The 17,306-nt window shown below is 36.8% G+C and overlaps 1 protein-coding gene across 4 annotated transcripts in view; it reads right to left on the minus strand.

Moving 5' to 3' along the window:
* CEP95 (centrosomal protein 95) overlaps window positions 1-17,306 on the minus strand; it is a 36,490-nt gene that overhangs the window by 12,281 nt on the left and 6,903 nt on the right. For 2 of the 4 annotated variants that reach the window (XM_088028185.1, XM_028087524.2), the window contains exons 4-11: window positions 16,330-16,440; window positions 13,113-13,218; window positions 11,610-11,725; window positions 5,795-5,914; window positions 5,064-5,257; window positions 2,312-2,424; window positions 2,021-2,150; window positions 1,296-1,449 (exon numbers count right to left, since the gene is read on the minus strand). In XM_088028185.1, the coding sequence (XP_087884311.1) occupies window positions 1,296-1,449; window positions 2,021-2,150; window positions 2,312-2,424; window positions 5,064-5,257; window positions 5,795-5,914; window positions 11,610-11,725; window positions 13,113-13,218; window positions 16,330-16,440 (1,044 nt within the window). Of the gene's footprint in view, window positions 1-1,295; window positions 1,450-2,020; window positions 2,151-2,311; window positions 2,425-5,063; window positions 5,258-5,794; window positions 5,915-11,609; window positions 11,726-13,112; window positions 13,219-14,970; window positions 15,097-16,329; window positions 16,441-17,306 lie in introns of those variants that run through there. The other 2 variants (XM_028087526.1, XM_028087525.2) reach the window with 2 other exon arrangements.

A 17,306-nucleotide genomic window follows, 5' to 3' on the forward strand; every position in this document is an offset into this window, starting at 1 on the left:
CTGATACAGAATTAATATCCAAAATACATAAAGAACTCATACAACTCAATACCAAAAAAAAAAAAAACCCAAAAAACTATCCAATTAAAAAATGGGCAGAGAAACTGAGTTTTCCCAAGATGATCTACAAAGGGCCAAAAGGTATATGAAAAGGGGCTCAACATCACTAAATGTCATGGAAATGCAAATCAAAATCACAATGAGATGTCATCTTACAGGTTCAGAATAATGGTGATTATCAAAAAGACAAAAGATATCAAGTGTTGGAGAGAATGGAGAGAAAAGGGAACCCTTGTACCCTGTTAGGTGCAGCCACTATGTAATCCAGTATAGAGGTTACTCAAAATATTAAAAAAACCAAATGACCCATTGATACTACTTCTGGGTACCCAGCAGTGAAAAGAAATCACTACCTCAAAAAGATACATGCACCCCCATGTTCACTGCAGCATTATTTACAATAGCCAAGATAGAGAAACAACCTAAGTGCCCACCTACAGATAAATGGATAAAGAAAACAAATACATAAAAGATTATTCAGCCATAGAAAAAAAGGAAATCCTGCTATCTGTGACAATATGGATGGGCCTTGAGGGCGTTATGCTAAGTGAAATAAGTCAGAGAAAGATAAATAATGTATGACCTCATATATATGTGGAATCTAAAAAAACCAGTCATAGATAACAGAAAACAGATTGGTGGTTGCCAGAAGTGTGAAGGTGGTCAAAAGGTACAAACTTCTAATTATAAGGTAAATAAGTTCTGGGGATATAATGTCTAGCATGGTGGCTGTAGTTAACAAAACTATACTGCATATTTGAAAGTTGCAAAAAATCCCATCTTAAAAGTTTTAAGAAAGAAAAAATTTGTAACTATGTGAAGTGATCAATGTTAACTAAACTTACTGTGGTAATCATTTAGATCAGTATCAATATATAAATAAATCATACTGTACACCTGCAGTGAATACAATGTTATATGTCAACTGAATCTCAATAAAATAAAAAATATCAATAAAAAAACAGGGATAAGAAGATATAAACTTTGACAGCATTGTTCTTTGAAGGAAGGGGAAAATGGACTGTGGGGAGTACAGAGGGGATTTCAACTCTTATTTTTAATCGCAAAAGGTATAAAGCATATATAATTATTAGCATCTGCTTTTAGATGGTGAAGATATAAGTATTATTATTCTTGCTCCTTCTATATATTTCTGAAATATTTAAAATGAGAAAGCCAGTCATAAACAATGGATCCCTGGGACATCCTTATCCTGGCTTCTCTGGGATAAGTACCTGGCCTTCGATTCTTCGGCCCATACTCCATGATGCTGTCACTGTGCTGAGATAGTGTTTCATCCTTCCTACTCTCCATCTCTTCGTTTCCAATACCGTCTTCTTCATAGTCAGTCTTTTCTTTAATTCGATCACCCAGGGCACTTTTTAACATCTACTGAGAAAATACTTTTCAACACTTTGATTTCAGCAGAATGCAAGTTGGAAGAAGTAGACAGAATCTTTAAAAAGCTTCTCATAATTAGGCACTAATAATTTTCAGATGCTTACGCATATTTAGTTTCTGAAGGGTGTATATATCAGTGCTATGGACTATGCAGTTTCAATAAACTTCAGAGTAAATCTCAGAAGGATTTAATACATGTATTCAATGATACCCCCAAACTGTAATACTGGATTTTATGAGAATCAAGAGATCTAATTTTATACCAAATGTCTTAGGTGTATCTAAAAGATTTTAATGTAATCACTTAAAATGATTAGTTTTCATCAGAATTCAATAAAAATCAGGATAAATCCGTACCAAATTTGGTTATATCATGAAAGGCTACGTAAGAGATGACTTCTCATCCTGTGTCCTACCTGCCTGATTTATGGAACATTTTCACAGTAAATAAGACACAACTAATTTTAGTACCTTAGCTTAGCTTTCCTCTTCAATTAGAAGATCACTTAAATACTCACCAACTACGGCAATCTCAATATAGATAAAAAACAAGACTTACCCAATCTAGTTCAGACAGCCGTTGAGAGAGTTTCTTGGAAACTGAATGTAATTCTTGTGCTGTTAACCTCTTTCTTGGCCTCTGGGAGATGGCTGAATCCCAGGATGAGACTGCAGGTCTGCTTTCATATCTGTAATAAAATGACCATGTGACATTTAAGTAGCCAAGCGTGTGGTAATGCATGCTTTAACAAATATTTCATACTGGTCTTCACAGCCAAATCTGGAGAGTATACCCCTTTCTTCAAATCCCTTTGCAAACGGGCTGAAAACAGACTGCAATAAATGTTACCTTTTTCCTTTGGGAAACTTCCTTGTCCTAGGGCCTTGGATCTGAGCTGAACACATTTCCTCTTTGCTATCTTTAGGCAACTTAGAAGTTAAGGGAACTTTATTATCTGATTCCTATTAAAAACAAAAGAGAGTTGATTTGAAAAAGCTACAAAAGATGGCACATTTTGGGTGGGAGGATAAGGGAGGACCTGTGGCACAAAGCTCAGTCCCTTTATTCTCCATGTTTTACCCTTTTTTTTTTTTTTGAGGTTTTTTCATTTATTTAAGCAATCTCTACACCCAACATTTGAGCCTGATGCAGGGCTCAAACTTAGGACCCTGAGATCAAGAGCTGCATGCTCTTCCAACTGAGCCAGCCAGGCACTGCTGTTTTACTTTTTAAAAAACACATTTGGGGGCGCCTGGGTGGCTCAGTCGTTAAGCGTCTGCCTTCGGTTCAGGTCATGATCCCAGGGTCCTGGGATCGAGCCCCACATCGGGCTCCCTGCTCCGCGGGAAGCCTGCTTCTCCCTCTCCCACTCCCCCTGCTTGTGTTCCTGCTCTCGCTGTCAAGTAAATAAATAAAATCTTTAAAAAAATAAATAAAAAATAAAAAACACATTTGTCAGGGTGCCTGGGTGGCTCAGTTGGGTAAGCGTCTGACTCTTGATTTCAGCTCAGATTATAATCTCAGGGTCATGAGATTGAGCCTCGCTTCAGGCTCTACACTGGGAGTGGAGCCTGCTTAAGATGCTCTCTCTTCCTCTTCCTTCGCCCCTCCCCCTCCACACCCTGCTCATGCTTGTTCTCTCTCTCAAAAAAAAAATAAAATAAAATTGTCAGAATACTCTCTTGATCCTCAATACCAAAGCAATGGAAGAGCAATGTCTGTAAACTTGTACTCAGATAAAAACTGTGGGTCAGGATGCCATTCAAATATAAAGGCAGGTGAGATGTTCTCAAATATGAAAATTTAGGGGTTACGGCTACACCTGAACAATGAAAAAATGATCAAATCAAAAGTGGTATTAAAATCATTCTCTTTAGTATTAAGAAGTCAACAGAAACTGTCCAAAACTGTAATAAAGATAAAATCTTCTAAAATATGAATATAAACTCAACATTTTTAACAATTTCTTTTTTTTAAAGATTTTAGAGAGAGAGCAGGCGCAAGTGCGTGGGTGGGGGGGGGACACAAGGAGAGGAAGAGAAATCCCCAGACTCCCCGCTGAGTGCAGAGCCCAATGTGGGGCTCGATCCCAGGACCCCAAGATGATGACCTGAACGGAAGACAGACTGAGCCACCAAGGCACCTCACTGAATAATTTATTTCTTAATCTCAGAGGAAATCTTATGAAAAAACAAAAATATTCGACGTTTAAGAATCTCTTCAATTTCACTTATCTTTTTCTTCTACCAAAGTAAAATTAAACACTTTTTAGTAAATAACAACTATAATACAAAATTCTTAAAAACTTTTTATTGAAGTTTAAGTGTCCTGCTCAAGAATTATTTCAAAATGAGTATTCTCACTTACATGCCACTCAGGTTAGGAAATAGAGTATTACCAGCAACTCAGAAGCTCTTCTACCATCCTCCCCTAAAACTCCCCCATATGTAACCATTATCCTATGATCCCTTTTATATATCTATCCACCCTCCCATGTGAACAGATGCACAGAATGTTAGAAGAATGATGGCCACCTAATGCTAATGATGCTTATTTCATCTTTGCACTTTTTGTGCACTGTTTGAATTTTTAATAACGAGAACGTATCATCATTTACGAATTCACCTTTTGCATATCCCTAGCTGTTCATTTCTACGAGGACAGGGACGAGATAACTTTACAAAAGGGATTTTTCAAAGAGTAGAAGCAAACAGGCCATGGTATTAATAGCAGTTCACACTGTATAATAGGAATATGAACGAAAGACTGTTCCTCATACTTTTTTTTTTTTAAAGATCTATTTGTCAGAGTGAGAGAGTGCATGCATGTGCACAAGCAGGGGGAGCGGCAGGCAGAGGGAGAAGCAGGTTCCCCGCGGAGCAAGGAGCCTGACACAGGACTCGATCCCACATGACCTCAGCCAAAGGCAGACACTTAACTGACCCAGGCATCACCCCCCCTTTTAAGATTTTATTTATTTATTTGAGAAAGAGAGTGCGTGCACAAGCAGGGTGAGGCAGAGGGAGGAGAAAGGGAGAAGCAGACTCTCCACTGAGCAGGGAGCCAACGTGGGGCTCGATCCCAGGACCCTGAGATCATGACCTGAGACAAAGGCAGACGCTTAACCAACTGAGTCACCCAGGTGCCCCTATATTTTCTTATATTTATAAAAGTTTAAATAATTTAACTAGGGACACAGAATATGGGCTCTGAAACTAGAATACTGAGTTCAAATCCTGACTCTACAGTTGCTCTGTGACCTGAGACTAGATATTTAATCTCTTTATATCAGCTTCCCCATGGGAAATAAAAATCATACCCACCCCACAGCTGTTATGAGGAGTAAATTATTCAATATCTGTAAAATACCTATAACTGCACAGGACACAAAATAAACACATAATGCGTGTTAGCTCTTAATATTTTCCTTTTTATACATTCATCCCTACTATCTTAGAGTAAGAACATGTAGGTATATGCAGAGGTAAAATTTCAGAAGTACAGTGCTCTAATTAGTGGAGTATCCTTTACTACAATTCTAGCAGAGATCTCTTTAAATGTATAAACGTCTACCTAATTGTAAGCAAGCTTTTCCACTTACCACAGAAAATGCTGTGCCCTCTCCAGTAGAATTCACGGCAGGGGAGATGTGACTTGAACGCAAGTATTCTTTTCCTATGGGGCAGGGTGCTCGAGGCTCTGAAGGGTGGTAGGGTGGATGTAAAGGAATAGCTGATCGAATAGGCTCCCCTAGCTTCCTAGCACTTGGAATCACATCCACAGAAGGAATCTCCACTAGTTGGCAAAAATAAAGTGGACATATTAAGATGAAACTCTAAGAAATACGTCATTTAACATATACACATACCTATAGATACTAAAAACCTAAATGACTTGAAGAATAGCTACATAAATTATGGTTCATCCATGGGTTATAAATATCGTTAGCCATTAACAATGATTTTATGTAATACTAAATAAAATCCCAGAGAGAACAGTAAGAAATGAGAATATTTTTCAAATTACTATATTTTATCATTCCCTAATAATCTGAAGACCACCAAGTGATATACTAATGTATTAGAGACTCATATTGTCCTAAGTCTTTAAGAGAAAAACTTAAATAATAAAACAGTGGATGTAAAACATGCAACCAAAAACCATTTTAAGAAATGAACTCATAATTAATAGCAAACATTTAAAATATGATCATGTAAAACCAAACAATCATATGAAGTATAGAGCAACAAAAGCAAAAAGGCTAATAGCAACAGAAATTGTCCCAGGAACTAACTATTGTCTCTAACTCACTAACAACACCTTACTACTCACTGTCTTCAACAAAAGATGTCCTGTTCTTGGACAAAAAACTAGATAAGGGAGGGTGCGGCACTTCTTCATATGATATGGTTGAAGCTTTTTTGGACTGCATTTCATTAGGGCCTTCGGCACCTAGAAAATAAAATATTAGAGGTAGAATTTTTTTGTTGCTGAATATTATACTAAAAACCAGGAGTTTTGTACCCAGAAGATAAAAATCTCATGAATGACATAATCATTGAACTGTGTTGGTCTGATTGCTCAAACTGTGCATTATTTTTTTTTTTTTTACCACGCATTACTTTTTAATAACTACCAGAGAAGATCTGGAACCACTAAATACAAATTAAAAGTAAAGATTTACATCGTATTACTTTTCTTTAGAAAAACAAGTGCCATAAAAATAGATACAAAGATCAAAAGAACAGAATAGAGAGCCCAGAAATAAACCCATGCTTATATGGTCAATTAATCTACAACAAAGGAGGTAAGAATATACGATAAGAAAATAGTCTCTTCAATAAATGCTGTAGGAAAGTGGACACCTACATGCAAAAGAATGAAACTGGAGTACTTCAATACACCATACACAAAAATTACCTCAAAATGGATTAAACAACTAAATGTGAGACATGAAACCATAAAACTTCTAGAAGAAAACACAGGCAAGTAATCTCTGACGTTAGCTTTAGTAATGTTTTTGTGGTATGTCTTCTCAGGCAAGGGAAACAAAAGCAAAACTAAACTATTGGGACTACACCAAAATAAAAAGCTTCTGCACAGTGAAGGAAACCATCAACAAAGTGAAAAGGCAAACTACTGAACATGAGAAAACATTTGCAAATGATATGTCTGATAGAGGGTTAATACCCAAAATATATAAAAAACTGATATAACTCAACACCAGAAAAACCCAGATTAAAAAATAGGCACAGGACCTGAACAGACGTTTTTCACAAAGAAAACATAGATAGCCAACAGACACAAGAAAAGGTGCTCAACATCACTAATCATCAAGGGAAATGCAAATCAAAATCACAATGAGATATGGCTAGATTCAACAAGACAAGAAATAGGGTGCCTGCGTGGCTCAGTTGGTTAAGCAACTGCCTTCAGCTCAGGTCATGATCCCGGAGTCCTGGGATCGAGTCCCACATCAGGCTCCCAGCTCAGTGGGGAGCCTGCTTCTCCCTCTGACTCTCTCCCCTCTCATGCTGTTTCTCTCTCGCTCGCTCTCTAATAAATAAATAAAATCTTAAAAAAAAAAGACAAGAAATAACAAGCGTTGACAAGATTTCACATGAAGGGAAAGGAATTCTTGTGCACTGTTGGTGGAAATGAAAACTGGTATAGCCACTATGGAAAACAGTATGAAGGTTCCTCAAAAAAGTAAAAATAGAAATACCACATGATCCAGTAATTCCACTACTGTGTGTTTACCCAAAGAAAAAAACTAACTTGAAAAGATATATGCATCCCTGTTTATTGCAGTACTTATAATAGCCACGATACGGAAATAACCCAAGTGTCCCTGATAAATGAAGGGATAAAGCAGATGTGTACACGTACACACACACATACACACACACTACTTAGTCATAAAAAAGAATAAGACCTTGCCATTTACAATATATATAGACTTAGGAGTATGCTAAGTGAAATAAGTCAGAGAAAGACAAATACAATTTTACTTACATATGGAATCTAAAAAACAAAGCATATGAACAAAAAAAAAAAAAAGAAGAAGAGACAGATCCACAAATAGAGACTGATGGTTTCCATGCAGGAAGAAGTAGAGAGAATGGGTAAAGTGGAGTGAGAGGTACACAGGCTTCCAGCTATGGAATGAATAAGTCACAGGGATAAAAGGTACAGTAAAAGGAATATAATCAATGGTATTATAATAATGTATGATGACAGATGATGGCTATACTTGTGGTGAGACTAGCAAATATACAGAGTTGCCAAATCACTATGTTGTACACCTGAAACTAATGTAATATCGTGTGTCAACTATACTTCAATTAAAAAAACTATTAATATGTACTATACGGTTACATTTTAAAAGATCATGAGATACACATTTGCATATCTGTAAGGAAAGAAATCAAAATGTTAACAGTGGTTTTCTCTGGGTCAGAGGTTGGCAAACCATGGCCCAAAGTCCAAATCTGACTCATCAACTGTTTTTGTAAATAAAGTTGTTTTAAGATTTTAAGTAATCTCTACATCCAACGTGAGGCTTGAACTCACAAACCGGAGTCACAAGAGTCACACACTCTACTGACTTGAGCCAGTCCTGCACCACTGTAAATAGCTTTATTGGAACACACTCATATACAAAGAGGTGCCAGAATTGTAGGAACGCTGTTATGGGGGTATATCTCTGAGCTAGGAATCTTGGCTGATACAATAAAAAAATTTATAGGTCAAATTGTTTTGTCTAATTTTTGAATGCTTATTTTTTAAGATTTTATTTATTTATTTGACAGAGAGAGACACAGCGAGAGAGGGAACACAAGCAGGGGGAGTGGGACAGGGAGAAGAGAAGCAGGCTTCCTGCCGAGCAGGGAGCCTGACGTGGGGCTCGATCCCAGGACCCTGGGATCATGACCTGAACCAAAGGCAGACGCTTAATGACTGAGCCATCCAGGCGCCCCTGAATGCTTAATATTTTTAATCGCCTTTATAATATTACATATAGAGCTGTATTAAAATATTCCTGAATATCCACTTTGTTCCCTTAGAAATCTACAGTACACAAACTCTCCACAAACAAAATGGATTGATGACTCCCCCTCTCCAGATGACTATTTATGCCTTCTTCAATTTAATGAAAGACTTCACCATAAACTTATTCCTACTTTGAAGGCATTGTTACCAGATGGTCATTTTCAAATGACATAATCACTACAAAGAGAAAAATTCACCTTGCACAGATCCCAAACTCCATGCAATTTATTCCAAGACACTGTATACTTTAAAATTTTTGACACTCATTTTATGTCTTTTAAAAACCAGCACACACATCGTTTTGTGCTTTCCTCTTCCACAATCCAATCCAATATGGCCATTTTCACATCAAAATGTTAAAATATGTGAGTCTCCCTCCATAACTTCCTATTACACATGAAGAGTATCTGAGATCTAATGTTCAAAATTCATTAACATGGTCCACAATTTCTCTACTACCCAAACTGAATTTGTCATCAGCTTGACCCCAGGCTAATTCACTTTTACCCGGGTCCATTTTTTTAGTTTCTAGATGACCAAGAAACTCATATGCTCCTTATTTTTGATGAAATTTCTCCTAAAATTTCATGCTTAGTTACCATCTGGAATTTTTGTCAGACTGAAAGTGACACACTCAAATCTCTCTCCATAAATTTTAGATTGTTTAAGGATGTACTGTTTAATTACTGGAATGATTCTGAATTTGTCTACTGTAAGCATTAAAATTCAATTATATATCTATATGATAAATGTATATAACATTTCATTTTTAAAAAGGGGACGGGGCGGTCCTGGGTAGAAAAAAAATGGGTGAAGATGGTCAAAAGGTACAAACTTCCAGTTAAATAAGTCAGGGAAATACAATATACAAAGAGGACAGATCTTAAAAGTTGTCATTACAAGAAAAAAAAATTTCAACTACCTGTACTGACAAATGTTAACTAGACCTTTGTGATGATTATTTCACAATATATATAAACATAAAATCATTAGGTTGTACATCTGAAACTAACAATGTTACATGTCAATTATATCTCAATTAAAAAAAAAGATTTGGGCGCCTGGGTGGCTCAGTCGTTAAGCATCTGCCTTCAGCTCAGGTCATGATCCCAGGGTCCTAGGATCGAGTCCCGTATCGGGCTCCCTGCTCAGCGGGAAGCCTGCTTCTTCCTCTCCACTCCCCCTTGTGTTCCTTCTCTTGCTGTGTCTCTGTCAAATAAATAAATAAAATCTTTAAAAAAAAAAAAAAGATTCATAGCCCAGGAACTGAAGCCTAAATTAGACCCCATGAGTGTATATGACAGTTATAACTTAAATCCAAATATAAGAGGAAGATACCATAGCCCTTTATTTTTTATTTATTTTAGAGATCTTATTTATTTGTCAGAGAGAGAGAGAGCACAAGCAGGGGGAGTGGCAGAGGGAGAAGCAGACTCCCCGTGGAGCAAGGAGCCTGATGCGGGACTCAATCCCAGAACCCTGGGATCATGACCTGAGCTGAAGGCAGCCGCTTAACCGACTGAACCACCCAAGCGTCCCACCACAGCCCTTTATGACACCAAACACCTTAACCCTAGCTTTTCTTTCAACCTTTTCTCTTTTGCCTTAATTGCATTATAATCTGAATAGTTACAATCTGAAAACAATTCACTTTTTATAGATGCAACCTTTCTATGTGGCAGTTGTTACCACAGCGCACCATTTCTAAAATCACCATCCCTTCCACCTTTTGTCAATCCATCTGACTCTCTTCCTTCTAGAAACACTACCTACACTTGACTCTGGTCATTCCCTTACTTTGCTCCTCCTAGTAGCAAGTACATGTTTTTGGTCTACTGTCTAACCTCCCAGCCTTAGGTTCTTTGAACATTAATTCCTTGGAATTCAGTGTCTAGTCTTTAGAATAAAAGTATTAATGCTGAAAGGGATTTCAGAGATGGTTTGTTGAATTCTCTGATTTAAGGCATTAAGAAACTGAGGCTCAGGAAAGATAAAGACCTTGTCCAAAGTCACACAGCCAGTAGCAGAGTCTGGATAAGAGTTTGGCCACTTGATTCCCAATTTAATATACTTAGTTCCTCTCTAGCATTCCTGTTCTTCCATTTAAAAAAACTCCACAACTTATTGTGGGCCTGGTGTTTTGCAAAGTTTTGGAATACTAAGATGAATATAAATGATTTTACTATATATTTCACTTATTTGTCTTATTTATTGGCTGCCTCCACAAGTAGAATGTAAGCTCCACAAGGGAAGGGATTTGTGTCTATTTTGTTTACCACTGTAACACGACTGCCCGGCACATGGAAGGCACTAAATATTTGCTGAATGAATATGATGTGGCTACTATCCCTGAGACTCAGTTTACCTAATAGACACACTCAAAATTAACTATGCGATGTGAAGAATGCTACTACCAAAATAAGGAGACAGGGCCACACTGCAGAAATATAGAATCTCAGAACCTGAGGCACACAGGAGAGACTGGGCTTTGCAGGGTAAATCTGCCAGGAATAGAAAGGAAGGAAGAGCACCCCAGCAGAAGAAACAATATGATGCCAGAAAAGAGCATGTCAACCAAGGTAGGCAGGACAGGGAGTGGGATGTTGGAGGACAGCAATGTGGGAGGCTCAAAAGGGGTTTGAGAGATATTCAGGCTTACTGTGTATAAGCAGCAGACTGTTAGAAATGTGGCCTGACACCTGGCAGAAAAATTGCCACTGGATATATAGACTCGTTGGTTGAAACCATGAAAAGAGCACCATTTAGGAAACTACACTTAGGGGGTAATCTGAATGTGAGTAGACTATTAAGTTATGAAGTTGCATCCAGAAGTCTCTTCCCAGAGTATCAAGTCCCACATATTACATGACAAACTTGCATCCACCTGTTTACCCATGTGCCTGCCTGTGGCCCCTACTTGACTGATTTCACATTAACCATTCATATTTAGGATAATGGTGGTATACTCCTAGAAATTCAATTCTAATATTGAGTTACAGCTCTCTCTGTTCTTCTCAACTATAAACATTCCTAAGTATAACTATTTATACTTTCATAGTTATATGATAACAATAACTGGTATCTAACAACTTACCATTACTTCTTAGAGAAAAGGTGTGTGCCGTGTCTCCCAGTCTAATTATTTCACCGGTGGATTCTGTTTCATCTCCATCCCAAGAGGGGCCCAAAGCCTCAGATGACAAGGAGCACCTGAAAGAGTTCCCTTACTTACTTGGGGCCCAGCCTAACCATAGAGGACCCCTCCCAAGGACCCCAAGAGTTCCTCCTAACAGCCTGCCTACGGGTATTCAGACTGCTCGCTGTTATGTGCAGAAAAAGGGCAACATACTCCCTTCTGCTGCTTATCACTTCTTGCTGCTTGTCTGTTTTGACTGATACATGTATGGGGGAACTGTGTTAAAAGTGTCAAGGATTAAATGCATAGGAGAATCCACACGGAGAACGATAAACATTGGATATTCTAGGGGTGTGGGAGTGGAGTCTGGGTAGGGTATTAATTTTGCACTAAATATTCTTGTATTGTTTTACTTTTGCACTTTTTAAAAAAATCTAGTAATAAGAAATAAAGTCAGGAAATTCATTTTATGGTGGTCTCCTTAATTTAAGATATGTTTTCCACAATGTACTATACCTAAACAGGAAAGCACAGCCTGTAATTTTCAAATCATGACAAACTCCATAAAAACATGGAGAATCAGATATTTAAAACAAAGTCATAGCATCATATTCAACCTCTAGTTATAACTACCATCAAATCTGTAATGACATTTTTTCTATAAAAGTCACAGAAATTTTAAAAACTCTGATATTTGTCAACAATATTGATTCATGAAAGTGCAGTAACCCAGCAATTTTATACTGCCGGTGAGTGTATAAACCGCCACCACCTTTTTGGAAAGTGACTGCTTTTAAAAGCTTTATAACATTCATTCTCTTTGAGTTTAGCTTAAAGAATAAAGAATAGCTTAAAGAATAAGTAAAAGTATGTATCACACTTTTAAAACCATAAAAAAAACACAAGAACGGCCACCTCCACTTTAGAGGAGTGGTTTAGCCAATTATGAAGCACACATATGGTCTGTTGTATGATGATTAAAAATTATTACAAAGATTTTAACAACTTCAAGACTACTGATGTGTAAAATCTTAAAATGCAAAAAACAAAATTATATAAATATAACTAAATCCAAAAAACCCTTGAAACAGTAAAAAAGCCTAAAGTATAACAAAACATCAACAGTATTTATTCAGTTTTGAATGGTAGAGTTCATCTTTTTTTTTTTTTTAATTTCTCTGTACTTTCCAAGTTTTCTATAAGGAACATAAACTCTTCTGATGACCTAGGGAAAAATTTAAAAATAAGGAGGTGCTTAATACTGAGAATTAAGTACTACATATAGCTCATGGTTCTTAAAACTCCCTCAAGAAGGTTTAAAATATGAGAAGGTAGTAAAATTTTCACACTCGTTTTTTTTGTTTTTTACTGCCATTCTGGTATATTGTGTGCCATTTCAATTCTTAGTAGAAGGAAAAAGCATAACTTGTTATGATTAAATTCATAGACATTGAGTGCTACCTCTCAAAAGAAACCCTTTTCCATGGTGACTTGGATTCCTTAGTACTTTCTGGCTCTTCCAAAGGTTCTCCTTGATGGGATTCTTTAAAACTCTGTCCAGTTTCACCTGTTCAGAATAGACAAAAACAATACCCAACTCCCCCCATTAGTAATGCTATTTTTATACAGGGATAGGTAGAGGTAAGAACAGTAAGGCACCCTCATCCTCTCCTGGTAAACTCGGCTCTTCTGAACATGAAATTAGAAAGAACCAAATCATCACCTGTGATGAGCATATTACTTGGGTAACAAACAAAAGTGTTGCTTTAAAAGCAGGGTCTGCAGTTGTATTAGCCACGTTTTATTTTTTAAGCTAGGTGGTAGGTTCATTTTCTATTGTTTATAAACACGTTTCTGTCTACAAGGGATGTCTAAGGTAAGAGGACTAGGTTGTGGCTTCAGAACAACATGACTGTGTCAGCTTGCCTCAGGCTCCAAGACTATCACTCCCCCTAACCTAAGAGTCAGACTACGTTAAGGCTTGGATGGAATTTTCCTTAAGATGATCACTCTTTTCTTCTATCCCAACATATCTGCGGATTACACTTTCACCAGTGGCAGCAACTCACTAGCAAGGTGATTTCAGGAGGTATGTGGGTGAACCTCCTATGATCCAGATTTATGGATATTCCCATCTCCATTTCTAGAGATTCCCTGTTTGGACATCCACCATCATTTTTTTCTATTTCTGTATTCAACAAGCAACATTTTAATAACATTAGTTAACATTCACTGTGCATCTACTCTAAGCTTGGCTCAGTGCTAAACTATTTATGCATATCTACTTATTCGACCTTCATATAGCCATGAAAGAATTTCAGATGAGAAAACTGAGGCTTCAAGAGCTTCAAACAATGAGGAGCATAATGCAGCACTGACTCAAGGTCTCCTTTCAAATCCTTTGTCCTTCAGTTTAAGTAAATGATAATGCTAGCTCAGGTAACAGGAAAAAGCTGCTCTGTATACCTGCTGTGACTCATGATAATAAAGATTTACTTCCCATTATTAACTGGCATTTTGAAGAATCTGCTCAGCTCTAGGTAATATTGCCATATCAACTTGGGACCTGCAAAGGTGAGTATCAGACTTTAGAAAACACTGTCCAATTCAGGTACTACCGCACAGGGAGGCCCCATCTGTGCAACTACCTCCTAGCAGCCCTAAGTTCACCACATTCTACTGACCTCCCCTTGAAAGATCCCTTCTCAGCTCTGCCTCAGCATTTCACTATGACCAGACTCCCATGTAAATATCTCTCAGTTCTGTGCTCCTCTCTCCATCCCCACTGCCCTATCCGTGGCCAAGCCACCATCGCCCCTCCCCTACTTACAATCAAGCACTGCATTGTAAAAACTGCTGCTGTCAGTGTAAAATTTCAAATTAATCTCCATCTAAAGGTAGTTTTCTACCTCTTAATCTTGCTTCTAGAATGACTAGTCACAGAGCATCAAAATACCTACTGGTAACCTTGAATTAGGTGAGTTTCATATGTCTTTCACTCTCCCCCAATTCTCCTATAATGTTTTTATTGTACAACAGTACCACTTATCCATGGGGGATATGTTCCAAGATCCCCAGAGAATGCCTGAAACCACGGACAGTATTGAACACTATATATACCCTTTTTCCTGTACATACATACCTATGATAAAGTTTAGCTTCTAAATTAGGCACATTAAGATAAACAATAGCTAATAAAAAAATAGAGCAATTACAACAATATACAACAATAGTTACAGAAATGTGTTCTCTCTGTCAAAATATCTTATTGTATTGTACTCACTCTTCTTGTGATGATGTGGGATGATAAAATACCTACGTGATGAGATGAAGTGAGTGAATGACATAGGCACTGCAATACAGCATTAGGCTATTATGACCTTCTGACAGTATGTCAGGAGGATCATCTGCTTCTGGACAGAGGTTGACTGCAAGTAAAATGAAACTGTGGAAAGTAAAACTGCACATCTGGGGGGAACTATTCTATGTATTTATGGTTGTCTTCCTGACTTGAGTATAGGTTTCTTTGAGAGCAATAAACATGGCATGCAATTCTGAATCCTCCCAGAGTACTTGGGCTGGTACATATTTAACATACATTAAACACTCAAAATACTCCACACTCAGAACACTCAAAGTTTTTGAAATAAGAAATACCTTGTGTGGCAATTTTTCCTTCCTACATGATTTTAAATCTTTTCAACAATGATGATAAAAGGTAGAAAACTATCATTAAGAGTTTAAGGTTAATTTCAAATGTTATAATCACAGCACAGGTCTCACCATCAACGGTGTGAGAAGAATGATAAGCCTACCCATACTTTTGTCTTCATTCATATTAGAATTTATGTTGATTGCTACTACTGCTAAAAACTTGTTGGGTAACTTTAAAATAGTAAAACCATTCTTACATGGGTCATATATTACTCCAATCATGACACAGCATTATTTAATCAACCAATCTCAAACTGTTAAGACACACAGGCTTTTTTTCTTTCTTTTCAATTACATTGCAATAAAGACCTTTAAGCCCCTTTCTTTTATATTACTTCCTTAGGATAAATTCTTAGAAATGAGATAAATTGAGCCAAAAATTATAAATAGCTCTTATGTACTGCTGATCCACTTTAAATAACCATAAGCCTTTTGGAAAATAATATGGCAATATTAATCTTTATAATTATCATTAAAAACCATAAAATAAAAATTTCACACAATAAATTGTTACAATTTGGGAAACTGAGTTACTGAAGACTAAAATAAAACGTTCAGGCTGTCACAAACCTGTAGTTTGAAGACAAAAAACACACCAATTTTTCCTGCTAATGCTTTAGCGATATCCAAATTGGTAACTAAAATAGCAGTTCTGACAGAGAAAATTATAGTCAGTAATTTCATGCAATAAGAAGACAACAGGCAATTTTAGCCAGAATTTAGCCATTACAGATTAGCCTTAAAGTTATAAGCAATAGTCAAGTTGACAAAGGACATGGTGACAGTCTAGGATAATTTTTCTCAACCACTTAGAACAGTAAGAATTGAGATTTATGATTAACTTTACCAGGTATACGCATTAGTGATTCCAATTCCTGTGAAGAAAAACAGGCAAAAAGAAAAAAGGCAAAAAGGGACAGGATGTAGAATATAAACCAAATCAAATTTCTATTTTTAAACTTACTTTTCTCATGAGATGTCTCACTGATGTGTTCTGTAAGATACTCCAGCAACCCATCAAATATTTCTAGCAGGTTCTTAATAGATTCTTTATCTCCTTTCACTATATTTTCTCCTAAACACAGGATAAAGAGCTAATTAAAAATATTAACCAAGAAATTGAAAGCCTCATAATTTTGAAAGGAATAAACCACCATGCACTGTTCTAGATAAAAGAATTATAAACTAACTCAGGAAAAACAGTAATATAAATATTAAAAATATGAATTTTCTTTTTTTTTTTAAAGATTTTATTTATTTACTTGAGGGCGTGAGAGCAAGCACAAAAGCAGGGTGAGGGGCAGAGGGAGGAGCAGACTCCCTGCTGAGCAGGGAGCCTGATGCAGGGCTCAATCCCAGGACCCTGAGATCATGACCTGAGCTGAAGGCAGCCGCTTAACCAACTGAGCCACCCAGGCGTCCCAAAACATGAATTTTCTGATGCCTAATTATATTTGAAGAAACAAAAGCAGCAGCCTTGAATATGTTTGATAATTAACTGGCATATTCCTTCCTTTATCAAAAAACAAAGTAAGTGAACTTAAGAAAACATCCCCTAGTAATATTTATACCAAAATATAAAGCATCTAAGGAGAACTTTATTAGGCTGGTGAAAAAAAATGGCATGAGAAAACAGTTTCAGATTGTGAGATCCTACTTCTAGATGGTGGTTTGTTCTGAAGATAAGAGCAGCAGAGTAATATAAAAACAAAACAAATCTGTTGGGATACTTTCATCAGGAATCTCTCATTTTTTCTATTTAACTTCTGTTCATTTCGTATGCATCATGTCATCTTCTTAATTAAAAATTGCCTATGCATACAAACTTCCAATTTGTATAACTTTGTATACAGTTTGTATTAACTTCCAGTTATAAAACAAGTCACAGAGATAAAAAGTAAGGCATAGGGAATAACGTCAATATTGTAATTAGCATTGTAT

This window comes from Eumetopias jubatus, unplaced genomic scaffold (assembly GCF_037043125.1).
Source record: "Eumetopias jubatus isolate StellerSeaLion01/CBP00866 unplaced genomic scaffold, mEumJub1_p1.0 scaffold_10, whole genome shotgun sequence".
Lineage (NCBI taxonomy): Eukaryota > Metazoa > Chordata > Mammalia > Carnivora > Otariidae > Eumetopias > Eumetopias jubatus.